The sequence below is a fragment of the Spodoptera frugiperda genome, chromosome 8, assembly GCF_023101765.2.
Source record: "Spodoptera frugiperda isolate SF20-4 chromosome 8, AGI-APGP_CSIRO_Sfru_2.0, whole genome shotgun sequence".
NCBI classification, from domain to species: domain Eukaryota; kingdom Metazoa; phylum Arthropoda; class Insecta; order Lepidoptera; family Noctuidae; genus Spodoptera; species Spodoptera frugiperda.
In genome coordinates, this window is record NC_064219.1 from 10,626,215 (window position 1) to 10,653,685 (window position 27,471).

At 36.6% G+C, this 27,471-nt stretch overlaps 1 protein-coding gene and 1 long non-coding RNA gene across 2 annotated transcripts in view; one reads left to right on the forward strand and one right to left on the reverse strand.

The window, feature by feature from the left end:
• Positions 1-19,425, forward strand: part of LOC126910982 (homeobox protein homothorax-like) — a 44,154-nt gene extending 24,729 nt beyond the window's left edge. Inside the window, exons 2-3 of the mRNA XM_050695670.1 lie at positions 18,156-18,282; positions 19,358-19,425. Of these exons, the coding sequence (XP_050551627.1) occupies positions 18,156-18,282; positions 19,358-19,425 (195 nt within the window). The remainder of the gene's footprint in view (positions 1-18,155; positions 18,283-19,357) is intronic.
• Positions 19,426-25,361: 5,936 nt separating this feature from the next.
• On the reverse strand, positions 25,362-27,097 carry LOC126910968 (uncharacterized). Its single transcript, XR_007705567.1, has 2 exons — positions 26,335-27,097; positions 25,362-25,582 (listed from the first exon to the last, which is right to left on the reverse strand). It is a non-coding gene; the product is annotated as an uncharacterized LOC126910968 (long non-coding RNA).
• Positions 27,098-27,471: the final 374 nt, after the last annotated feature.

Below are 27,471 nucleotides of genomic sequence, written 5' to 3' on the forward strand. Positions count from 1 at the left end.
CGATCCATTCTAACCTCTACACCTTTAGAAATATGGTTCACACCAACCGCTCTCGTATTACCATCTGTGAATTCCTCTACCGTTATATCACTAAGAGTATTTCCAACGATTTCAACAAAAATAGTATCTATATCCATTACGTTAAGGTTGATAGCTTTGGTATTGGTGTCTGGTAGAATCTGATCCCCAAGTCTTGTCCCGAAATTCTCAAGATATTGAAAGATTAGCAGTGGGTTGCGTTTTGGATGTCCCCATAAATAATACATCGGCTGGGGTGTCTCGTGATGGATCGTGTCTGTCTATCCACTTTCTATTAGTCGGGAATTCTTAAAGGGTGGCGTAGGGTAGTTGTTATTATGAGCAGCGACCAATGTTAGCTTAGCAAGTGATATGGTGGACTCATTAATTCCATGGACGATTCTCGGGGGGTATTACAGTTGTCATGTAAACAGATTTGCTATAAATCTTTCGGAAGCTTTTGTTGGACGACAATTGTGCTTTCTCCTTGTTGATGAAGAAGGGTTGTAGTTGTATGTATTGTTACTTGTTTGCTTTTTATGACGTCATTTCTTGGTGGTTGTTGAGACTGGTTTTAGTGTGTGAAGAGAATAAAATTATCAGTGATGGCATGTTTTTAAGAAATAGTGGAATATAGTTGTGTTTGGCTGGTAGTTGCAAGAAGAACTTCCTATTGTAGTCTTTGCTATAGCATTCGGTTGAAGGCGAAGCAAATGAGAGTCTGATTCTTTTCTAGTATTGTATCTTGTGGATTACCAAAACGATAAGTTTAAAGTAAACCCTATAAGCACTAGTACTTAGTATAGCCTCTGCTACCCAAGAATGTTTATGTGTCTTGCCAGAATATAGCCAAATACTTCACACGCCACTTGAAACTAAATAAAATCAGTACAGTTGTAAATCTATCGGTATTTTAAATATTTGCTGATGGCAACATTCCAGTACGCAACATGGGAACCCTTATCTACGTGATATCAACCGATAATGAGAATTTGGGTGACCGATAACGGATCGGGGAAAAAAACATTAAACCAACATAGGATTTACTTTTAACCTTATCTAGGGCTAGGTAGACTTGTGAATGGAAATTACTGAATAACATGACAACATGCTTGTTATACTCAGATTTATTATACCCAGTTATGTTATTAATACTAGGTAAGAGCTAAAGTTAAATTTACACACATAATTAGAAAAATGAAACTAATTTGACATTTCAACATTAAAAACTTGAGAAAGTAATTTTATCATAGTATAGTAACGTCACGCTTTCTATCCCCGAAGGGGTGGGCAGAGGTGCACATTACGGCACGTAATGCCGCACAGTGTTTTAGATGGAGGAGGACGATTTAGCTGATGGCAATTGCAAAAGAAACCCCATGTCATTTTTAGTTTTCGAGAAAAAAATACGCAACAGTGTGGTTTAAAGAGGATTTTTTAAAAAACTTTTATCTATTTGATATCCGGATTTTAACATATATTTATGTGTTATTCAAGCTTTACAACAATGAGAATTGCAAAAAATCCAATTTTGACCGATAACGGATCGGGGTACTTAAATTAAATCAGCCACATAAAAAACATTAAACCAACATAGGATTTACTTTTAACCTTATCTAGGGCTAGGTAGACTTGTGAATGGAAATTACTGAATAACATGACAACATGCTTGTTATGCTCAGATTTATTATACTCAGTTATGTTATTTTCAGTCTCGTTTATAATACAATGTTAATTATATCTACAAGTGTTACGTGAAACTATGTCAATACAAAAATACCTAGCTCCTAGCTACATATCTGTACCCACAAAATGTACACTTGATTATAAAATTCAAACTACATACATAACTTCACGCCTCCTGTCTCTCATGAGGGTAGGCAGAGACAATACTTACAAAAAAATCAAACTTATTCCACATTTTATTTAAACCCATAACATTAATACTATAGATACAAAATAATCTCTCAATATTTTCACCAAGAAAGTGACGCAACAATTCGTCCATAAAAATAGGGAATACTTTGACAAACCCACAATAAAACGTTCACCTGTTTATTCGATTTATTCGATTCGAAACGATGTTTTTATTATTCATCCTGTGTCCTTCCCGCAAAAGTTGTGAACTTATCAAGTATCGTATCCCAAGCACTTGTTATTTTACAATAACTTTTACGAGAGTCGACATCTTTTTGAATTTCGAATCAGTGGACGGTTGCGATTGACGCATTCTTTGTTATGTGGTTTCGTATCGAATAATTTTGAATAATTGTTTCGATCGATAGATGTTTCTTTTTTGTTGTGTTTGTCGCATCACTACTTTTTTGTTGTAATTAGTTACTTAGTTGATAAGTAATAATATAGAACTAAATTTAATACTTATTTATGGGTAATATTGTTAGACTATCATATTAATTCCAAATTAAAAGGCACAGTTTGTTTAAATTGTTTTATTAATCAAGTTAAGCTCACATTATTTGGGACATAGGTATAACACAGATGGTGAAAAGTAGATGTACATTGTGGCATTATGGGCCGTAATGTGCACCTCTGCCTACCCCTTTGGAGATATAAGGCGTGGCAATACGTTATTAATCTAAAAACATATTGGAAGTTAACTAGGCTATTTACTACACTAAACTTTTAATTGACACAGAGTGTAAAATAATGTAATGTAATTCAGAGGGTATTTTAAAAATATGGGATTTTCTATTTCTTTTAATAATACCTTTACTATGAATAACAACGAAACAAAAGAGCTACGTAATCGTAAACTTTTGTTTTAACAAAAAAAAAGAAAACAGTTATCGAACATATTTTTTCATTCTATCAGCATAGTACTTTTAACGGTGTAATCCAAACTCCTGAAAACTTTCCCATCTCCTTTCAATTACAGTGAAAAAACTTGATACAACATAAACTTTTTATTATTGAAAGTATTTATATTATTTCTTCTCGTCCCCTTTTACTGAAACTTTTTCAGGTTTAATACACTTAGTGGGACAACTTCAGTCGTGTTTGTTTCAATCATATTTTCCCTCACTTTCAGGGACTTTTTAAACTTACTTTTTCTTTCTTTCTTTCCTCTTTTTATTATTGGGAAAGTACACTATGCTTTTAGCCCGGCGTTGTCTCGGGATTTCAAAAATGGCGTGCGGATAATGTGACATCGTCCTTTGTGTCAATTTTTATGTTAAAAAGAAAAGTTTCTGTTGACATTTTTTTCATTTTGTATCTCTTAAATTGTTTCGTGTGTGGAATTTTGTTCATTTGTTTTTATTTTATACGAGTATGTTACTTTTAGAATGAAGTTAGTGTAAGACTTTGGAAAACCTTTCAGGTACTTTAATGTATATTATAAAGTATTTTTTGCATACACGTCTATTCAATCCAAATTCAATGTTACACTTTAACAACTAAACGACCAAATCTTTAACAAATGAAAGAGAAAACACTCATGATTCAATGATTACTTAAATATTACAATTAAATAATCGTCATAAGATTACGTTTCCTAGTAAGTACCTAAAGTCATATAGTTTTAATCGCTCAACGTCAAACTTAATCTTTCTTGTTTTCCCTCATAAAATATTTCTCAAAACTAGTAATTCTAAGGTTGGAACAAATATTAGTTGTTTATATTTTTACTTTATTATCAACGAGTAAACTGCAATGAGATATAGATAGACCAGTGACGTAGATTTTCTCATGAAAATGTGACGACTAACTATTTCTTAGAAGATGCTAATTATACGGATGCTGCCACTTAATGCATTGTTGACGTTTTGGAAAATTATAATGTATGGACATTGTAAACTAAAGATAAGATTAAATACAAAGAAATTAGATTATAATCTAGATTCGGTTAAGGTTGTTCAGTGCGGTCGTACTAAGTTAGATAACTAAAAGCAATTAGAAATCTTAATTGGAGAAGGATATTTTCTCGACAATTAAGATTATTGGACGGCTGTTCTTAGTGTAATTGTGATAGCAATAGCCTTAATCTTATTAAATACACCTATTACTACAATCCATGAAAATGGAAACTGAAACGGAAATGACCAAGTTGGACGAAGCACTAATATAAATAATAAAAAAAAAAACATGAAAATTGTAAATAGTAAAGATGGAATTGTATACAACCATTAATTAATGCTTAAAATATATAGGTCCGAAGACAAATAAATAAATAATGTACCGTGAAATAATGAATTCAAAATCAAACATAATAAATATCAATGCAGAAAGAGGCACGGTTGTAGACAATGCGAATGAGGCGGGGGAGGGCGAGGGTAAGACAAAGGGACTCAAATCTATCGCGGTTTAGAATTACACACGAAAACATAAACAGACGTATGAAATCGAATAGCTTTGGATGATAGAAGAATTGATGTGGTAAGGAATGGTGAAAATAGTTAAGAACATGATTAAAAATTAATTACTATGTTATCGGCTTACTCACTGTAACGTAACTGTTTGACAAGGAACCCGATTAGTTGTAAGCCATGGTAGAGGCTCATATTCATAAGCAGCATTCCGCGACATACAACGCGACGATCGTTGATAAAAATGGTAAATGAAGTTTGTATAGAGTTGGAAGTGGTTTTAAAATAGTTCTAGTTTCTAATGAAAGAAAAGTCATTATTAATAAGAATGAGTCTGTTTGGGAAAATCTTGATGATGATATGAATCAGAAGATATCAATTTACTATTTACTTATTATAGTTTAAGCGCTAGATAAGCTATATTATCGCAGCATTTTCACTGCTAAACGTGTTCTCGAAGGTACATCACGCCTGAAACCACAATATTGGCCACCACATCTCAAAAACCACTAAACATTTATTGAAAGTGTAAATCAAACAAACATCTAGCCCCACATCAAACGCTCTCTGACAGACGACAGCAGTAATCTCGGCTCTATTGTCGAACCCGCTACCCTCCGGCAAGCAGCCAACTACTGCACAATCAACCGACAATACTCCACCACTCAGGTCCCCGTGTTTTCCTTTGTAATCATCCCCCAACGCTCACCCCTAATGATTTTTCTCTGTTATTTGTTTTTGTTCTGTAATTACTGTTTGGTTTTCCTGTGAATTGCCCTGCGGTTGTAAATATGCAGCCGTGGTTTAGCTTAGCGTTAGATTTGTAGTTTTCTGTCTAATAAGAAAAGCATTTTGTATATAATCTTGTAGTATGAATTAACAGATCAGATAAGTCCACGGTTTTTCTGTTACGAAATTTCGACTGATATCCAAACTGGAAAATTAGGTATTACTCGTAAACTACCGATGTTTCCGGGCAATATATTATAGGCATAATATTAACGTGATAAGCTATCAAACCAAAGTACTTAGTACACATGGTTTTGGGTAATAATGTCCGATATCACCGGTTATATTATCTGATTGTGTAAGAACGAGGCACACACTAACAAAATTCACAACTACAAGCTGTATATAGGACATAGGAAATGAATACAGAACGATCACGAAACTAAACGAAATAATCGCAAACCAAACGCAAACCAACGACAACAAAACCTCACGCAAACATAAAAACTAATCAAACTTAATGAAAAAGCTAATAACCAGACGCAAATCCCATTAAAATGCGACCACAATCCTAAAAAACATAGCAAGGAGAAATTTCAATATCAATTGTGAAGCGGTCCCAGTGTAGCGCCCTGCGGAACTCCGACACGTGTAGCAAAGGCTTAGCTGCTCTAACAATTAAGCATTAAGCTCCGGTTAATTTAACCGAGTGAGTATTGTCGCCAGAACCCTTTGAGCTCACAATATGAACGCTTCGTGAAAAAAGGCTATTTAATACTCGCAGTTTGTATTGACGGACGTATTGAATGCTTTAATATAGACATTCGCATGAATGAGGCCTTTAGTCGTTTCGATTATTGAATTTCCGGATTTGGGTTAGTTTTGTGGGATATTTAAATTGATTTGGGTTTTATTGCGTTGCGTTCCTACTTCGTACATGTATCTGTGTTTGAACTAAGATTTGCATGTCATTATGCAATATAAACATGGCATCAAGGTAAATAATGTTTTCCGAAACGTACGTTTTCCAAGTAATATTTATCTAATACTAGGTGCATTCTAATTAAATGATGCTTGTAGCTACTTACGCATAAAACACCCGACAGCATTTATTGCATAACTTAGACAAGTCTACGAAGCGCACATAAATAAATAATAATGAATAAGGCAACGTCTGGCATTAAAAATGGCTCCGTCAAAAAAGTCATGTACACAAATTAATTTAATATACTTCCTAAACAAATGATCGCTGGGGATATTAAAAGCAGCGATTTAAATAGAAACAATTGTTAAATCAATTAGCAGAGGCCGGAAGTGACATAGGAAGAAGCATACGCCGATAGCTGACCAGAGAACGATCCCTGAATTATTTATGCCCCCCTGTTCCGTTACATTGCATATCTAATGAGCTGTGCCTAGGAATATTTACTTTGAATTTAATATTAATGCCTGTATGCCGTGGACTGACTACCGATACCAGTCTGCGATGCGTCTGTATCCAGTGATGAATTCGATCTATATATCTTTTAGTTTTTATTTATAATCTGGGTTTTGTAAAGCAATTCCTGAGATAAAGTACGTGTAACGTCTGTATGTTTCTTTGATTGACTATTTGTTTGAATTTGTTTTGAAGGAGAAACGTATTTCTGGCATAATGGCATAGGTAATGTATGCATAAGCGATGGCGATGAAAGGAGCATTACAAACATTAGTTGAACTGTCGGTGCTGCTGATGGTTGTAATCTGGAGATGTAACGTCTGAAGTATGTAAAGTCTAAATAGTGCATTAGAATTAGTTGCAAAAATGTTGGAGGAAAACATTTGCTAGTGAAAACAGTATTATTTGCGTAACAGAATGGGAAGCAGCTTACAAACATACCAGTCCAAAACAGACCCCAATTTAACACAAACTAGAGCAAAGTCAACACGTTTTCTCCGCACATTTCCCACAAGCCGTTGTTAGGGGACGCGGCGCGCGCGCCGGCTCCGGTTACATCCTAAACAATGGTACATGACCCTCCTAGACCCATTATTACAACACAATCACTCTTGATTAGCTATTGACCCATTTTCAAATGTATATTTTCAATACAATTTCATTTTATTTTGAAACGAACTAATTTTGTTTGGCCGTAGTTGAGTAGGAACCATTGTACTATGTATAGGGTTAATCATAACTACGTGATCATTTGACTGCCTCACGCAACAGTTAAAGAAATGATTTCAGTTACAATATAATACAATATTGTTCTATAAAATCCAAATGTAATCCACGCTGATATAGACGTAAAATAAAAACATAAAAAATACAATCTTATCGCTGTACAGTTGTAAAATTAGATTGAAGAGAAAATATTGGTACTAAAGTTAGTATTTCACCAGCTACATTTGATACCATAAAACATTTCTAAACTAAACTTTTTCACTCAATTACTCACAAAAATAGATAAACAAATACTGTTAATGATATCGTGCCGCAATAAATCTATGTACCAGGGCGGCATAAGAGGGCAGGAGTAAGATCGCACGGAGATAGCAAGCCTAAAGGACACATTGATTGAACGGAGCGGACAACGCAGATAAGAGCCGGCTACACTATTTGCATATTAAATGAGTGGATATTAATTTTACCGGGACTGGTCTAGCTTTGTTAGGGAGAAAGGTAAAGATGCCAGTACTTAATACTTAGTACAGGGACTATTAAAATAGATATGCAAAAAGTCGTCGCCAATCAAGCGAGGCGCTAGTTTTGTTGCTGGAAAATAGTTTGTTAATAAAATTACTTTATTTCCAACGTCGCAGTTCCATCAATGTCAACGTTGAACATTTTAATTTTACAACCAAATTGTATAAAAAAAGATAAACATTTCTCTTAATTTAAAGTTTATTTTTTCCTAAGCAAAGGCCGAGTAACATGCCTTTTCACGCCTAAAGCACAGGCTATTAATTAAAAATGCATAGCTCTTATAATCTATAGTCGTTAACGAGCTCCTTTTATTTTCTGCACTCCTGGTACATGGAGTGTTTATTTTGCATAGAGAAACGTTTTATACCTATAGCATTTATTAGGTTTTAATTAAGAGACCTGAGTATCCTCGTAATGGGGTTTTTATGTCTGAAGTCCGCCATGGTTACACCGCAGTCTAGAATTTACTTTAGCACTAACTTGGCTATGTTTTGCTAAGTCACCTTCTGGTTGAAGATATAAAAATCTGGATAAAGCAATTATATTTTTAGTGTTATTATTTAACGATAGACATTTATTGGTAGTACGTATAGTTTCTGTAGTATTAAAGTCCAATACTATCTTTGCTTAACCTCTTAACTTAACACAATACAAATTAATACGGTGCCTTATTGAGCGAAGTTATTTTGCTGTTGAAGACAGTCGCTCCTTAGAATACTAATTAAAAATGCATTCCTACTCCTTACCACTTACCTAGTGATCTAATATCATATCAGACATCCTCATTACCTGCTTGTTCTTTCATGGTTTCTATAACATCTTCTTCAAGGTATCAGTCTTTTACCAGAACAGTCCAAATGACTTCAAAATCATCAATGACGTGAATAAACAATAAATTATCGGTATATCAAGGGACATCACGTAAGTATGGTGTCCAGTTCCCATGCTGGTCAGTGACTTATGGCGTCAAATTTTCCATTAAATCATTTTGTTTATGTTGTTAACTAGCCAACGCCGCGGACTCACTTCACTATTTTTGTGTCTAATCATGAGTGTTTTTCTATTTGATGATGGTCGTGGGATTTTGTTACAAGTGTTCGTGGGATACATGGAAAAGATACTATGATATATACATATAGGGAACAAATAATTCGTTCATTTAAAAAAATATTGTGTCATTAATGACCTTCTTCACATACTCTCAAACTATTTAAAAAAATGACAGAAAAACTTGTAAATCACTGCATAGTATAAAACAAAGTCGCTTTCTCTGTGCTTATGTCCCTTTGTATGCTTAAATATTTAAAACTACGCAACGGATTTTGATGCAGATTTTTTTACAGATAGAGTGATTCAAGAAGAAGGTTTATATGTATAATACATGCGTAATATATCACCATTGCACCCATGGGTCGCTATAGTATAATATTAATACTAACTTTCGTAGTTAAAAACCTTGCAACATAAAAACAGACAGACACATCAATTACAACATTACATGCCAGGCACAAAAGTGACCAAATATAATGTGCAAGCGCCATCATCAGTATTTGAGTCACGTTCATCGTAAAGCGGCGACATAAATAGCATAGATTAAATACACATAAAACTTGCCCTTGAGTTAGTACATTGTTTAATTATGTATAATTTAGTAGGGGGCCCATTTTGGTCACTATTAATGTAAGGAATATTAAGTATTGCTTGATATTAAGTGTATGGCGATAGTCGCGACGGTTGTATTGTGTCTGGACATGAGGAAAATGGTTTTGATGACTATGTTGGGTAAATGCATACAATTTTATTACTAAACGGTATTTAACTAACAGAACTGGGTGAAAAAACATTGTTTTATTGAAAAAAAAAAATGCGAATATTTCCTTACTTAAAAGGAGATTTAAAATAAAATTGTAACAGTTAAAAATAAATTAATGTAATAAAATATTTACCAAATATTTTCTTAAGAGGAGATATAAAATTGTAACTGTCTAAAATAAATCACTGGAACATTTGCATACCAGGGCCGTATGAATCGCTAGGAGTATTTGAACCACCCCTAAGCACACGGTTTCCTGATTAACAAAATACTAAGAGCTACTTCAAAATGTCAATCAAATCAAAATTCCAACATGGCTACCACGACATCTGTTGAACACATTACTTGAAACGTTTTTGTCCCATCTTGCTATCGCAAAAAAACTTTCACTTCCAGGAATCGAACCTGGTTCGGGATTGAACAGCCCTCCTGTTCAGTGAAATGGATATTGTAGAAAAAATATCCTAATTTTGAAGGCGGGAACTGTGTTTAGTCTGAAATTGTAAAATGATATTGTCATTATGTGGTTAATATACTTAAGGAAATCAGTCAGTAGATAAGTTTAGTCTTGGTCCTGTAATTTATCGACTATTTAAAAGGTGGCACTGACCCAATAGTTCTGTCGACTGCAGGTTTCAGAAGTATAGCATGAACAAGACTCATAGTTAATACAATTGTAATGTAAAATTGTCTGTTTTAGTTGTCAATTTTGATTCTTTTTATTAATTTATCGAGCTAGTTTACATCGAACAACAAACGAGCAGTGTTTAGGTCTGGCTAATTAGTCCAGTCAAATAAGGCAAAATTAGGTAAGAATCTCGGAATGCGAGATACCCAGCTGTAATTTTGTATATACTTGTATATTGACCCGCTAAAACTTGTCTCAAAACCTACATATGGTAGGGCGTAAGCAACCCTTAAAATTCAGGGTCAAAGGGCCCAAGAATCGTTTTTTTCGGTTTTTTGAATATCTCATTTCCTATGGGTTTTTGATAGTTGTATTCAATAGCAATATTGTGAAATACAAAATTCTCTACAACTTTTGTCTAAACTTTTTTTTTATACGGTGAACCGTTTTCGAGATAGAGGGCGGAGAGCGTGCGGTCACTGCATCTCTTCAAAAATATTTTTCGTCTAACCTATCCGTGATGGTTGTCTATGGATAGGACATTAAAAAATACGTCATGGTTCCTAAAACCATTTTTCGTCAAATCAATCGTTTGAAAGATAGACGCTTCCAAAGTGGAAAAATGAGGTCTACAGAATGTGTCCTGCCCTCTAACTTTTAAAATAAGTGAGTAAGAAAACTAAAAAAAAATATATACTGTAGATTTTAATGGAAACTTTCAACGACAATTGGTTTGAACGAGATATCATAATTAGTTTTTAAGAATTGATACATTTTTAAAAAAACACTCTTAATTTTCCACTTTCTCAATTCTTTTAATCAATTCTTAAAAACTAATTATGATATATCATTCAAACCAATTTTCGTTGAAAGTTTCCATTAAAATCTACAGTATAAAAAAAAGTTTACACAAAAGTTGTAGAGAATTTTGTATTCTACAATATTGGTATTAAATGCAAATACCAAAAACCCATAGGAAATGAGATATTTAGCGTCAAAAAAGCGCAAAAAAACGATTTTTGGGACCTTTGGACCTTAAAATTTAATAGTTGCTTACACCCTACCATTTGTAGGTTTTGAGACAAGTTTTAGGGTGTCAATATACAAGTATATACAAAATTACAGCTGGGTATCTCGAATTCCGAGGTGAATTCCTAAATTGACTGGACTAAATTAGAGATCTGCCGGGAATTAAACCTTTAGTCTGAAATTCTATCTTAAAAACAAAGCGTGTTAAAATAACTATTGTAGCGTCAGGAGAGAAAAAATTGGGTTCGTGGTATGAAGCACATGCACAAAATTAAATAGAAAACCATCAAAAATAGCGTAATTATTAGTTATATGTTTGTCAAAACTAACATTACGCACCATTTCATATCCTCCTAGTACCCCTTACTTAAAATGATTATAATTTCGCGCTAACGTCACGGCCAGACACACAAACATTTGTCCTTACATTGTGTTGCGTTTGCGCAGACACGTGGCCAGTGTCGGGTGACGTGGGAACTGCGATCGTTTGCCAATTTACTCGGCGTTTGTGGGGGTGAGCAGAGATGTAGGATCCTCTAGAGATTATGGCTAGTTGTCGTGGTTGTGTTTCTTGTTGGTTTGTATATTTGGGCGTGTTTTCTAATGGTTGATTGGGTCAGTTCATGATAATCTGAAAGAAGAACATTTTATGTATTATTTTAGGGTAGGGGATTTAAGGTATTATTATCAAAAAAATATTAGTCCAAACTAGCATTGTCGTAAGAATTTGAATAATATCTAAACGGAAGACTTACTGAATCTGAAAAAGATGGTGAAATTATTGTCAAACCATTGAAGTCTGCCTAGATTATGTAAAATAAAAATCTATATGTTAACCTTAACTATTTTGAATAATTTTCACTGTAAACTGCGCGACATCATCGCGTCTGCGCACGTTGCTCATGATGAAGTGTCCCTCTGTGACTCGAAACTAATAGAACTTTTCTCCTTTAATTTACGTGAGTAAACCGTGATTTTTAGTTAATTTAGTATGTCTCACGATAGTTATTATAAAAAAAATTAACTGTACAACATAACATTTATGTAGGTATTAGTTGAAAATCATAGCCAGATTCACTATTTCTAAAACACACTTCTCAAGACTATTGACTTGGTATCAACCAAGTACCTCCGATTTACTTAAAACATGTATACGCCTCTTGATAAAGACGAAGAGTAGACAACCGTCCACCGCCCTTGGGGTGAATAGTACCGGACTCTTCCATTACCATTAATACAACCAAATGAAACTTTACTATGGTGTCATCTAGCCCGGCCATACATCTTAATGTACGCAACGTCTTTTGTTTTTCTTTTTTTTCTACGTAGGTACTGCTAAAGTGGGTGAGTAGAGTGTTCGGTGTTTGTTGGGATGGTGAATTGTCGTTCAATGACAGTTTTGTGGTTAGATTTTTGATAGGTTTTGGGAGATTTTCGTAGGTGCTAAGTTTTTTTTTGTCTTACGAGGGGTGGAGTCGTCTTTGATTGTTTGAAATTGAAACGTTACTATTGAATACTTTTCAGTAAACTATGTTTAACCCGCCATTGGTGACCTATATGTCTGAGACCGGGTAATTTAAAAACAAATAATATTTTTTAAACTGTTTATCGAATTGGGTTGCGATTTCGAGTAGCTGCCTTACTACACGCCCTCTACCATTAGTCCACCCCGCAACAGCAATGCGAGCGTTTTATTTTTATGTCCTTTCTATGCCATTTTATATCAGTAAGACAAATACACGTCACCAATGGCGGGTTAATAAAACCGATTTCTGGCACCTCTTTTTGATGTCGGTTAGTATACTAAAATCTGGTCCTAAATATAATAAATACTTTTCAGAAAACCGTGATATGGTACACTCGAGTTAAACTGAGAACCTTCTTTTTGAAGTCGGTTAAAAATCTTTATAATTATTGACGCATTTACTACAATCAAAACAATAATTATGCTGCAGGCATTTACATTTATATTTAAATAAAAAAATCCAATTGAAACCACAACCGAAATAATTTAAAACCACAAGAATACAAATCACATCACAGACCTCAATATAAAAACAATGAAACGTATCGCATTACTCTCTTTTAACCGACTTCATTGAGGCACACCCCCACCTGGCTTGCGCGTGCGTCGCCGATTCCAAATTCAAACTGGAAGTTTTGTTCCAACCCTTCTATTGTTCTTTTTACGAATTGTTTTCGATTTAATTCATCGACTGCGTGCGTTTGACGGGTTGATTCAAGGGTCCGTGTAGGGTTGGCGCTGTTGACGTACTTGAGTGCTGTAGGTAAATATAAATAAGTAAATAAAATAGGTTTTGATTATTGAAACGTACGTAGGGGGTTATTAGGGGGGAGTCCATGTGTTGAAAATACCACAAGTTACAGAGTATATTTGCTTGGTAAGCTCCTAAGGAAAATGCAGAACCTAATGAAAAATCCACCTTCTAGTGAAGTGTGGGTCTGCGGACGGCGAGCAAGGATAGCTCGCCAACCGACCAGAACCAGACCACAGATGGGGCCCAGTAGGGCTGATGCCTAATTCGGAGCTGACTACCTAACGGGTTTCACCTTGCACAAGGGAGAAAACTTTAGATGATTTTCCCCCTAAAAAAACTCTGGTGAAACGTGAATTTTTCGTTCTGTGTATTGCATTTTTACATCAACACACACAATTCCCTGATTACTTACTACGAACATTTTAAACACCAAAAACATATAATAATACTTCATTTTAAAGCTAACAATATATCAATTGGATTTCCACTTTCAGCCAATTTCCACTGAAACGCAGGTACAACCCTGCTACAGGCGGGTATTGTTTTCTTAACTAAAGTTAACCCTGCCGGCGTAGTGTTATTGATTTGTTTAAAAATAATTGTGGCTCTATAGACCGAAGTGACTTGTAAGTACTATGCGTACAGCTACACAATAACCAGTTTATCATGACCTCGCTTTGTATGATGTTTGCGTACTTTTGACGGTCAGTTTACACTGGTTTATGTAGCTTGCTGCATGGAGCTATACATAACCAGTTTATCATGGTCTGGCTTTCTAAGATCTTTTAGTACATTTGAAGGTCAGTTTATATTGGTTTTGTATATCTTTATATGGAGCCGTGTGCTTATATGTTATTCTTTTGTAAATGAAATGGTGTGTGTAATTATATTTTTATGTTTTAAGGGTTATTCGTTTGTTGTTCTATTAAATGTTGGGTGGTTGGTGAGAGTGTTTGTTGAGTAAGGGGTTTGAAGTTTCATCTCTGAGTGAAGTAATAGATTACTCCTCTTCCTATTTCACTTGAACAAGTGCAACCTTTATGATTATGATTAAGAATTACGAATTCATAATAAACTAAATGCACCTCTTACAATGCGCCTCTGACTCCTCTGGTGCTGCGAATGTTCATGGGTGGCGCTGATAGCTCAGGTAATTCGTCTGTTTAATTGCCACCTATTTCATAAAAATGAAATAGGGACGTTGTTCTACCCAAGAATTGAACCTGGTAATAAACCAGCTAACTTCACAAGACCAAAGGAGCAGTAGATATCTATACTTATCTTTTTAAGTAAAATCTAAACACAACTAGTTACAAAACAGCACAAAACTATCCATACTTTAAACACTCAAATTCACAAACACACCTTTAAAACACCCACACTACATACAAATACAAAAATAATGATATAAAAATAACTAACATCGATTCCCTAATCGATTTCCGTCACACACTTTATTCGAGTTGTTATAATTTCGCTAACGATCCAATATGGCGGCTTTAAGGTAAACACTAGTATTACAATAACACGTACGGTAATGATGCATTTGTCCCATATGGTGTGAAACGGTCGGTGTTGCCATAAAAAATATATTAGAGGTGTAAACCAATTAGTGTTGCTAGCGTCCGAAGTTTGAGTGTAATTGAATTTTGTTTTTTTTTGTTGATAAGTATTGTTTTGGTTGATTTATGAACTATTTTAATGTTTTTATGCAGAAAAGTGATATAAAAATGATAGTAAGTTAGTAGATCCACGATTATTAAGTATCACACTCAAGATTGTGTTTTAAAATATCTAGAATATTTTACGCGATTAAGGAGTCGAACTTACTATACATCGTATTTACGTCCGCTAACAAGCAATCTAGTCAGATAACTAGACAATAGAGACACATATAAATCACATAATCTCAATTATATCAATAGATAACTCATATAACATACGGCTAATCGACTAATCAATAACTAATTACACGTTAATTCCTCTACCAATAGTAATACAATCTAATTATTACACAGTATCATTACAAATTTAATTCGTACGTCAAACGTTTGACATAACTCAAAATAATGGCGTACTATTCGTATTTGAATTTGGTACGTCAAAAGCCAAATGGCGTTCGATTAATTTGAAAAGAATACGTTAAAGGGTTGTTTGATTTCGAATTTGAATTTGAATTTGGAACAGGTGTGTGAATTGTATTCTTGACAGTTGTAAAATTAGGTTAGTTTCCATTATTGTAGCGATTAACTAGAATGGGTATTCATGATTTAAAGCATTTCTTTGTGTGTGTAATTTCTTGGTAAGTAATCGTTAGTCAAGTATTTGTAAAAGCTCAACTTCTCAATAAATAAAAGTTGTTACTTCAATTAAATCGAAAAAATAAACAATTTTGGAACATCAAAATCTGGATAAATCTGGAATGAGCAAGAAACTATACCAGAGGATTTTCTTTAGGTGTCACCTAGCCTAGATAACTCATATGTGGCCCAGTAGGGCTGATGCCCGACCCGGAACTGCGGACTACCTAGCGGGGTTACCGTTGCTCCAGCTCAAAGAGTAGGAGTAGGAACGGGGTGGTTTTTAGTCAGTAAGAGTCTGACACTCCCTCTCGCCTCGCCCAAGGCAGGAGAAGTCATTGGATAATTTCCCCCCACTTAAACTTACTTAACTGCTTTTTATATTAGTTCCCATGGGACACCACGAGTCCAAAGCTAGAAACAAACCTTCCTATGTAATACATATCATACAGAAATCATTAAATCCATTACACCAAGCCATTAAGTTAAATGCAAGTTATACATCAGTTAAGCCGTAACGATCGTTAGTTACCTATCACACACACAATTAAATCCAAGTTTTTTCGGTAATTACTGGTAAGCCGAATGTCTGGCTATTTATCATTTGTATGGTAATTAGAATTGTGTTACATGAATGGGAAATAAGTTTTTATGTTATATTTTTGGAAGTTTAGAAGTAGAACACAATGCACTAATTTTAATCTAACTTATGTAAAATAATAGATTGAGAATGCATCATACCTTCTCTGTATGAGAAGAGGACTTTGAAAACAAATGGGATAATAGTGAAACAGTTTGCAGATCAAGCTACCCCAATCTGTCAATTTTATTCATTGGATTTTCTGCTTTATATCAATTTAATAAGGTTGAAAATGTTTGTTAGAAAAGGATAGGTTGACATGCTGGTTGACTGTATAATGAGAACTAGGTGTTGAGGGCAGGTGATGTTAATAAGACATAGTTTCATGTAAACAGTATTTGATTTTGATTGGCAGTAACAAACTGCATTGGACTGATCTAGATACTCAGTTGCCATTGAAAATACAAAACAGACTATATTGGTATTAGAAGAAGTAATAAAAGATTCCTTTATAGAAATCAATTAGGTAAATGTAGAAAGAAACAGCTGCATTCATAATCAAATTATATCAAAATAATTTCGCTAATATTTTACCAAACACAATAAGCGAGTCTCCTTTAATATCACCATACTTCCTTATTTCATAACCTGACCATTACTGCTAAAGTACGGCAGGTGTTGCTCACGCGCTGTCTAATGGCGAAGTGGCGTGCGCGCCGGCTCATTACCCGATCGCTTCCGAAGTATTACGACAATACCCGAAGTGTTACGACAATTGCCGAACGATTTAATTTTAATGCATAGGAAGTCTGTTTCTAATTATTATTGAGGGTAGAATAGGAAATAGTTATTGGTGGTGATTTGCGAAATGTCAGCGAGTTGTGTCAAAGGATTGTGAGAATAAAATTCATGTTTTGTGATAGTGTCTGGAGATATTTCATCTTGACCATGGATGTAAGTAAAACGTAATTATTAAAGCAGTGATAGATTAGGAATTATATATCTTATAACTTATTTGGTATGGATTGCACTAGATCAATCGTATTTTTGTCAAAGAGAATAACAGTCGTGGGTTGTTGAACGCCAAATTGAAAAGCAATCTAAATTGTCATGTCTAACAACCAAAACAGCGGTTAGGAGCATATTTATTAACAATTTAAAGCCCAATTTTCGTAAATATGATCACACATTAATTTCCTAGCCTAACCCAATAGTTTTCTATCTCTAATAAAATAAATATGTCGTTTTTTTTTACTTCTCCCATTTAGTCACGGCTGAGTAGTCACTGTTGGTCGCCTCGCCTCATTGACCTCACTGAATCGATTGTCAGGGGTCCAAAATTATGTTTAATACAATAATTGATATAAAAATACCATAGTTGCTCTGTAGATACGGGTGTAAGCTGTACTGGGACGTGAGTTTTGGTTCAAAACAAACTAAATATGTGTAGTTAAATATGTACCTTACTAAACTTTTCAGATTTTGGTATTAGTATCTGAAAGTGATTGTGAATATATCTGACATACACTTTTTTCAATCTGCATACCTGCTGAACACCTTGAAGATGTAATTTAGTTAGTATCTAATAATAAACCACTGTTTAGGTACTTGGTAAAGAAAAAACAAAAACCTAATCTCATCAATAAGTCTTTGAAGACTTCATCATAGGTAGTTCTTTCTTCCACTCTAGAAGATTTCCTAGTCAACACAACTTAAGTCCTTGGTAAGCTATCCAAGTCTAATATCTCCATCTCTCTCTTGTTCACAGAGACCGCCATCGTCGTCCTTGTCATACGGTGGAGCGGTGAACGATGACGTTCGTTCTCCTGGCTCCGGTGGCACTCCTGGACCTCTCAGCCAGCCCCCGCCGCAGACACTCGACGCGACAGATCCAGGTAAGCTTTCTTACATTTATGTTGCCCTGGTACTTTGGTTTATGAAAGTGATATTTAGTTTAATGATGACATTTGTTTTATTAGGTTTTATTCAATTTATAAGGATGTGAAGATTCATTATTAACTTTCTAGAATTCATGATTTCCTAGTACCTTGGACATGAAATGAAATTTTCTTTTAGGCTCTAGACAGACGGACTGCATTTCAACTTCCAACTGCAAATTGCAGTTTGAATACAGTTGACACGTTCACATAATGCTGGGCTGCATGGTCGGCTTGCAGTCCGTCTGTCTAGAGCCTTAGAACTTTTGCCTTCTGTAAATCTATAAACTAGGTCTTAAATTTAATTCCTTATCATGGAAAAAATTCAGTTCACTTTTAATAAAGGTTCGAGTCTCGTCATTAAGTAATTGTAGAGGAACTAAAAGTAACTAACCTATAGCAGTTTCTAGCATAAAATTAATTGATCCATTTTGAACCAAAACTGTTGCAATAATATTGGCAAAAACCTCAAAAAAGGTAAAAGGAATTGGAAACTTAGTCAAAATTGACGACCAATAAACATTTTAATCGCGATATTTAATAATTTCCGTAATTAGACAGTAAAATGATGAAATAATCATCGGTGTCCGGCGCTGAATGTAAATTTAACACCTAAGCCGGGCAATAACGATCATTTGGTTAAATGCTCATTATTTTAACATAAATTATAAGTTTTTTTTTCGCTGTTTCGTTGCAACATTACGTCGCTAGTATTAGGGTTCGTGTACAAGTGTAGATAGACGTTATACTATTGACTTAGAAATGGATGAATAGTACTCTTAGTACGAATTTGTTTGACGTCGAACGAAAACGAAACGAGAGCGCGTTGGTTGATTGGTGGTTCATTCGCGCCCGCCAATCAGAAGACCGTACGCGTACGTCGTTTTCGTTTAACGTAAAGCAAACTCGTACTAAGGTACAGTATTAAATGGATTTGACGACTGTCAAGCATAGACTGCTTAAATTTTGGTCTATGAAACAAAGGCGTTTTTTTTAAATTCGTATTTGAAAACACCGTTGTATGTTTTCACAGATTTCATGGCTACTAAGTATTTATACTTAAAACATGGACACGGAAAGGGCATTCTTAGACAACCTTGATGTTACATGTTCACGTTTGTACATAAGATTAATTTTATATCTCAATGAAGGTAACACACATGTAATTTGAGTTCTTACAAAATGTATCAACGGACGACGATAATTATTGCAAAAGCCAAAGTAATCTAAACAGGAATCCATCACTGAAACACTAAAATAACTTAAACCTCGTGATTAGCCTGTATCTCATCATAATATGTAAATTTTAACGATCATGGCATATTTTCTTGCTTCAACAGAAACTATCTTTTACGAGCTATCGCTCCGCTTCACTGCGTATCATACCTAATGATGTTTACTATTGCAACTTAGTAAACTACTCGTATCCGTTTTAGTAATCGATTCTCATCGGAATATACGATTATCTATATCGATTAACGAACAGCGATCAAGTTTCATAGGCCGCGTAGGTTCCGTATTCTAAAAACTGATATCGAATTACACGCAAATACGTTTGGAAAGCGAATAAACGTCAGGGGTGTGTTTATGTGACTCCTACGCTGCGTCCATAACAATTAACATGTCCGCACTTGGATCTAGATCCGACTCGGCACGTCAACACCCTTTGAGAGCCAATTGAAAACTGACAGGTCCACATCGTCACGTCACTATCACACGTCAAGTTCTTCTGCTTAAATTTTGTAAAAAGAAGTCGCCGGCCGCGCTGGCCACACGTTTGTCAACGTTCAGATATCCGTCACGAGTCGGAGAATCCGTCGTCACTCAGCGGCGACATGTTACCTTACGTATCTCGATCGATTGTCATGTATTCATTCGTAAATGACTGATGGGTGTCCGTAGAACGGGACGTTACGACGTTACAACACTAGCGCCGACCTCACAATAGGTATTGAAATGAGACAGGATTGTGTGCACGTATCGCCGATGCATCTCGGTTTATCGCTTTCATATTCCTATGCGCTGGTAATTTGTGTGGGATTACATTGTGCTATTCATATTTACGATTCAAAATATCCAGCCGCGGTGACGTTTTGATTTTTCCACGTAAAAAATACGTGTCTCAAAAAAAGGTGCGACTACAAAAGACGCAATCACTAGCGCAGCGTTTGACAGCTGTCAAAAATGGCCGACGCGTTGGCGCGAAAAACTAACAAAGCGTCAGCGAGTGTGTTTTTTTCACATTTCCACGTAGTTTTTGTGGAAAAATTATGCTTTCGACACACGTATGTGTAATTGTTTGGTTTGTCGCACGGCGCGCGGCGGGAGGACCGAAATGCTGGCCAAATTGAATTTTGTGAAGCCGCAGTGTCCGTACTGATCTGTAACTAGGAACCATTTTGTTTTCAACGTTTTTCTCTTCTATTCACCGGGAATAAGTAATTGCGTAATATATCAGTGTTCTGCGGATCGCGAACCGTCTCGTGTCAGCTAGCGACGTCTCTCACGAGTGGAAAAAAATAATATGATTCAGTTACGCCTATCTAAGGTTAAGAAGTTAACAGTTATTGTGCTTTTAACATATTGATATAATAAATCATTAGTTATTAGGTCACAGTTATTACTTGTCAGAAAAAGCTGCCATAAATATTGTTTCACTATTATCTAACGTACCTACTACTATAATAAAATACAATTATTATGTCAGATAGAACGTCTTTATTATTTATACGAATGCAATTAAATCTTTATCGCTCCAACACTATTGAACAAAAAGATGCCAAAAACAATTAGGACCACAAAACCCGTTTCCACCCGAAACAATAAGCAGACTAATTAAACCAAAAATTCACTCGTCCTCCTCCCGCGTGCCATAAAGGGCTAACTCACTCCCGTGAATTATTCAAAATTCAAAATTTGCCTATAATTCAATCAGTCCATGCCCCCTGTGTCCCCGGGGAGGGGGTGTGCGGGGAGAGCGGGGCGATTATTTCAGAATTTAATATTAATTAACTGACGCTCTCGGCGTTCATAATTGCGTTTTTCAATTACCGAATGACAATTATGCGAAAATTTTGGATCAGACAGGACGATGCTGCTAATTGTCAATCGTTGACACTTGTGCAGATGATTTTTTTTGTGCCGCCATGTTTATTGACATGGACGAAAATTATTCTGCCAGCTTTTCAAAAATATTCCTGATTGGTAGACGAAATGTGACAGACGAATGTGATTCAGCCTTAATTGTCAGGCTATTTTAAATGATATGGAAACTTTGGTCCGGGGATACTGCAGGGAATAATGTCGTTAAAATGAAATTGTTTCATATGTTAACTTATTCGGGCAACTGGCAATTTCCTATTGCCCTGGCGTAGGGCCAGAAAAACCATAGAATTTTAAGAACCTGCTAGGGTTTTCACGTGTGAATTAAATCTAGTTGGTCGTAATGCTAATGGCGTCGTGTGAGCCAGCAGTTTTATGCTGATTACTTATTTAAATAAAGCATATTGTTTGCCAGGTGTTCCTTTAATGGGTTTCTTGCTCTTTTCTTCAAGTCCTGTAGGTTTATTTGGGCAATTACTGCTTGTTAGGATCGGAGTAAATCTTAAGTTTAGGATATAAATAGAATTATATGAGAAGCTGATCTAGTGAAGCAATCTTTGTCATACGTCTTTGAAACCAAGAGTAAAAAAGTACCCCAATTTGAAAAGGCTATAAACAAAATTCAACCCTAAAATTCAAGTACCCGCAACAGTAAATTAGAAAGTAATTCCTAACCAAATACGTTCAAGTGTGACTCGTACAAAATATGACGATTATTGCATTACGGCACCCTTGAGGAGGTTGGGGGTAAATATGAACGTGGAACACAATTACAGGCTATGGCTGCTCGCTTCTATTTTCGTCAGAATTCTGTCGGTAACTTGGTATTCAATCCACGAGTGAAATGACCGCTGACTGGACGTTTGTGTGTTCGGAATATTCTGTTCTAGAGCTATCCGGGTGTCGGCGAAGTCTACTCGCGTTGCCTACATGTTTTTTGCGTGCTAATAACAAGCTTTACGCATTGTCGTATGCTAAACAGGCTCGCGTCGTTTTTGATGGGTTTTTTCTGTATGACTTTGTAAGTTATAAGTTATTTGTTAGTGCGAATGTAATTTGATTAGGTGTTTATGTTCTTTTGACGTAGTTTAGGACTAGTTTTATAGGCATTGTGTGCTAATGTTTGGACACTTTTGATTAGCACTTAAATTTAGTGTTACATTAAATATGCATGGACTTTAAGTTAGTATCCCTCTTGAATCATAACAAATGGCACGCATGGAGTTCAGTAAGTGGCGCAATGTTGGAAACTGCAAATCATCTTCGAGTGATCCAATAAACTGAACACGGGGGACTTCAGCTTATCAATATTTCAGGCACAAAATTGAAAATTACCGGAACCCCCAGCTGACTTACATAACTCAAACCTATCGAAACCAATAAAATATTAACTGGCAACGTTTTCCCGCCATTTTTCACCGGCCATTCGACTTTCGTATCACGTCCCGCCCGCACTTACACTCAATGCTAAATGTAATCATAAAATTGTTGTTAATAATTCATGTGAGAGCGAGACAGACGTGTACGAGTGAAAGGGAGGTGTGTATAGGTGTGGGAGCGGGATTATTAAATTCTGTGAATGCTCACTTTGTATCTAATATCCGAATGTGTTTAATATTAGATTAGCGGAGGGTCGGTGTTTGCCCGACTTCCCCGGGGCGTGGTGGCTCGTGATAGATTCGCGTTAAGTTACGTTTTCCCCGAATTATGATTGGTTGATGGTTTCTCCTCATTTAGAAATGGAAAATTCGCCCTTTGAACGTGTAGTAAGTAGTTGGGTATCGATAATAATTAGGAATATTCTGATACATTGACACGGAACTGCTATGTTTTAATATATTAGAAACGTTAGCATTTCCTTGTGGGGAGAGATTTTGATACAAAATCACTCATTCATTTTACAGGTTATGAGTATGACTACTTGTTGGTTAAAAGTCGTAAAGAGCCTTGTCATCTTGCAAAACTATCCCTAAATTCTGCATTCGAAGTAGACTAACAAGCTTCATATAATCAAATTACATAAAACTGTTTATGAGAACTCTTGAAACTCAGACATTCACACCGCATATCTGCTTACTCCTCCAGGGCACAACAGGTGTGATGACACCATGTCGTAAGACCAACAGCAATAGTCATACGATACGATGTTGATCAAAAAAAGAAACAATGAGTTCACTGAGCTTTAGCTGTGTCCGACAAATTTCGGGTAACCTGACCCCGTACCCATGGCTTCCACGTTTCCCGTATTTGATCTGTGGTTTTGGACCTCAGGAGTCGTGTATCTTACAAAACGAAAGGTAATAACTCGGTTCCAATTACCTATCATGTTATTTTTGTATTTGGGCTGCCATTTTGTTTGTGGAGACTGGAGACTTGTTCCAAAGCGTGACCATTGTTCATGAGGTGTTGGATTATTGTTTAGTGTTGGTTGCTTTTGTCTAAAAGTATTCTGGTGGAATGCGGATGGTCGGTTTTTTATTGGTCTTGGAATTTAAGTTCTAATACACTGGGTATACGTCTGCCTTTACGTTCACGGATATTAGTGTGGTTATCAAGTTTTCCGTTTGATTAATTCTCTATCTTTCGTCTGATTGTAATCATCATTATCTAAAGCCTTCCTGACTAGATATTTTAGATTTAATGTGTCTACATTCTACATAGATACGATTACTTTTTACCAATGAATTTAGCCAAGAAAATATTTTTCAAAAATGTGTCAATATTTCGTCTATCGCATCAACAGCACCATCTATTACAGTCCTAGAATGTTCGTCTCAAATAAATAATTTTGACAGATGAAAATATCAACATGGCGGCGACTGCAGTCGTCCGAATGGCCCCTGTGATGTAATCCGTAACATTACAAGGGTTCACGTGTAACCAAAGGGTTGTGTACAATGCAATCACACAGAATATAATTCTATTGTATGTCTGTATGTCATGGCGGTGGCGTTATGTTTCCAGTTATGGGATACCGGAGATATTTGAGATTAGAGATTTTTAGTATTTTTGGTTTGTACTCATTCGTTGCTTTTTAATTGGTAATTAAACGCCATGGGGGCAAAAGTGACCAGTGCTAGCGAAGCACTTGTTGGCAGTCAAAGTCTTAAGCGAACATCAATAGTACAAAGGAACAATGGTAAATTATAGAAAATTTATTCTCTCTTTGGGTAAAGAAAATTAAATTTCTTTTGTAATTGAAATGAATTTAATTCCTGGTTACACTAGCTCTATGGGTTTTATATGTCCGTCAGTTAATAAGTCTACTATAGAAATGTAGGTATGTAGTTTGTTCTTGGTTCTCCTTTTTATGATTGAGAAAACTTATTTCAAAACAACCTTCTTGCTCCAACTGCATCTGCCTTTAAATTTTTTTTCTTTTACAAGGCACTACAAGCAACAAACATATTGCGTTCAACACAACTATTTCCATAATTATATTCATCTAAATCAGAATATTAACAAAACAAAATTTCATATACACCATTACATCCCTCCCTTGCTCCGTACCATAGAAAGATACCATTTTAATAAAATTAACACCAACCCCACGGGACCCTAAAAAGCAAAAGCACACATTATCATCACGACTACGCATCAAAAGGGTGAGGAGAAGCGTCCAAACTGACACAATGACAAAGTGATTCGTCACACATGACAGCTGCGCGTGCGACTGAGACAGAACATAACAAACAACCAAGTGCGATAGAGACAGAATAAACAAATCGACAATTAGAGCGATATGCGTGTACGCATTTTTGTCATGTTTAGATTATTGTTAATTTTTGACCTGATTTTTTTGACGTGCATCTGAATGGGACATTTGTATGGATTTTATTGTACCAGTTGTTATAGCTGTCAGTGATGAGGAGAATGCATTTCTGCGAATGAAATGGAAGCAGGTGGTGGCTTTCACGTTTATATTTTCAATAATAATACTTTAGGGAACAGAGAGTAAAGTTCCCTAAGCAAAGGAGGATCCTCCGACCAGGCGAGGTGATCAGCCTGGCGGGCTTTCTGCCCAACTGTTGTTCGTTGAGATTTTCTATCCGTGTTAATTCGCACGCAAACTTCATATGTGCGATGCAGGATATTTGTGACGTCATCCATTGATTTGCTCGTCGATAGTCTATGTGCGACTTCTGTCATCTGTCATCTGTCACTTGTCAGTGTCGCCACATCACTCCCCCCCAAGACCGGAGGTTGATCCTGTTGAGACGGCTGTCGATGCTTGAGATGAGCGGTGCCAGAGCCAGTGTAGAATGTCCCTTAGTTCCAGTGAGTCGGAACTGTGCCGCTGAATGCCCAGTGAGTCGGGTGAGCGGTGCAGGGTGATACTCCAGTGAGTCGGAGTAGTGAAGCTCGCAGTGTCCCACGGTGAGTCGGGGAATAGATGCTGCGAGGGTAGGTGCGTAGTGGCTGGCGTCTGCTTTGACGGGAGGAAGACGTCCTCAGACCGTGTGCAGAGTGCTGTGCCTAGACGCCGATGAGGCCGTAGGGAAGAACCAGGCTGCATATCTTCGATGTAGCGTGTGGTGGTCCCTGATGAGGCCGAAGATGCTGGTTGGCTGCGACTTGATTACCGCTCAGCGGAGAAGTGATGGGTGAGGGAGATGGCGATAAGGATGACGGTGCTGATCTGCTCCGTGTAGGTTGGTTTCATTCACGTCGGGGGTCACCACTTTAGGGAACAGAGAGTAAAGTTCCCTAAGAAAAGGAGGATCCTCCGACCAGGCGAGGTGATCAGCCTGGCGGGCTTTCTGCCCAACTGTTGTTCGTTGGGATTTTCTATCTGTGTTAATTTGCATGCAAACTTAAGATGTGCGATGCAGGATATTTGTGACGTCATCCATTGATTTTTGCTCGTCGATAGTTTATGTGCGACTTCTGTCATCTGTCATCTGTCACTTGTCAGTGTCGCCACATCACTCCCCCCCAAGACCGGAGGTTGATCCTGTTGAGACGGCTGTCGATGCTTGAGATGAGCGGTGCCAGAGCCAGTGTAGAATGTCCCTTAGTTCCAGTGAGTCGGAACTGTGCCGCTGAATGCCCAGTGAGTCGGGTGAGCGGTGCAGGGTGATACTCCAGTGAGTCGGAGTAGTGAAGCTCGCAGTGTCCCACGGTGAGTCGGGGAATAGATGCTGCGAGGGTAGGTGCGTAGTGGCTGGCGTCTGCTTTGACGGGAGGAAGACGTCCTCAGACCGTGTGCAGAGTGCTGTGCCTAGACGCCGATGAGGCCGTAGGGAAGAACCAGGCTGCATATCTTCGATGTAGCGTGTGGTGGTCCCTGATGAGGCCGGATGCTGGTTGGCTGCGACTTGATTACCGCTCAGCGGAGAAGTGATGGGTGAGGGAGATGGCGATAAGGATGACGGTGCTGATCTGCTCCGTGAAGGTTGGTTTCATTCACGTCGGGGGTCACCACTTTAGGGAACAGAGAGTAAAGTTCCCTAAGAAAAGGAGGATCCTCCGACCAGGCGAGGTGATCAGCCTGGCGGGCTTTCTGCCCAACTGTTGTTCGTTGGGATTTTCTATCTGTGTTAATTTGCATGCAAACTTAAGATGTGCGATGCAGGATATTTGTGACGTCATCCATTGATTTTTGCTCGTCGATAGTTTATGTGCGACTTCTGTCATCTGTCATCTGTCATCTGACACTTGTCAATGTGTCGCCACAATACTATTATTGAAATAATATTATGGTTCTGTTTGTCTAGGGCATCCTTGGTATAGCTATGAATATTTGTAATAATTTACAACATCATGTACCAATAAGGGCCCTCTTCTATAATACTTTGGAGACCTCCTTAACACAGACCTGTCAGACTTTGAAGACTTAGAAGTTCTAGGAGCTACCTAAAGCATCAAAGATTTTCTAGATTTTACAATGAACATGCATAACAGATAGATCGAAGTGTACATATTGCAATGCCTACTTACATTATGACTTTATGAGTCACTTAAAGAAGGGGACGAGCCTATAGGCAAACACTAGAAGATATTTTAGAAAATCTGGATACAATAATTCTTAGTAACTAATTCCAA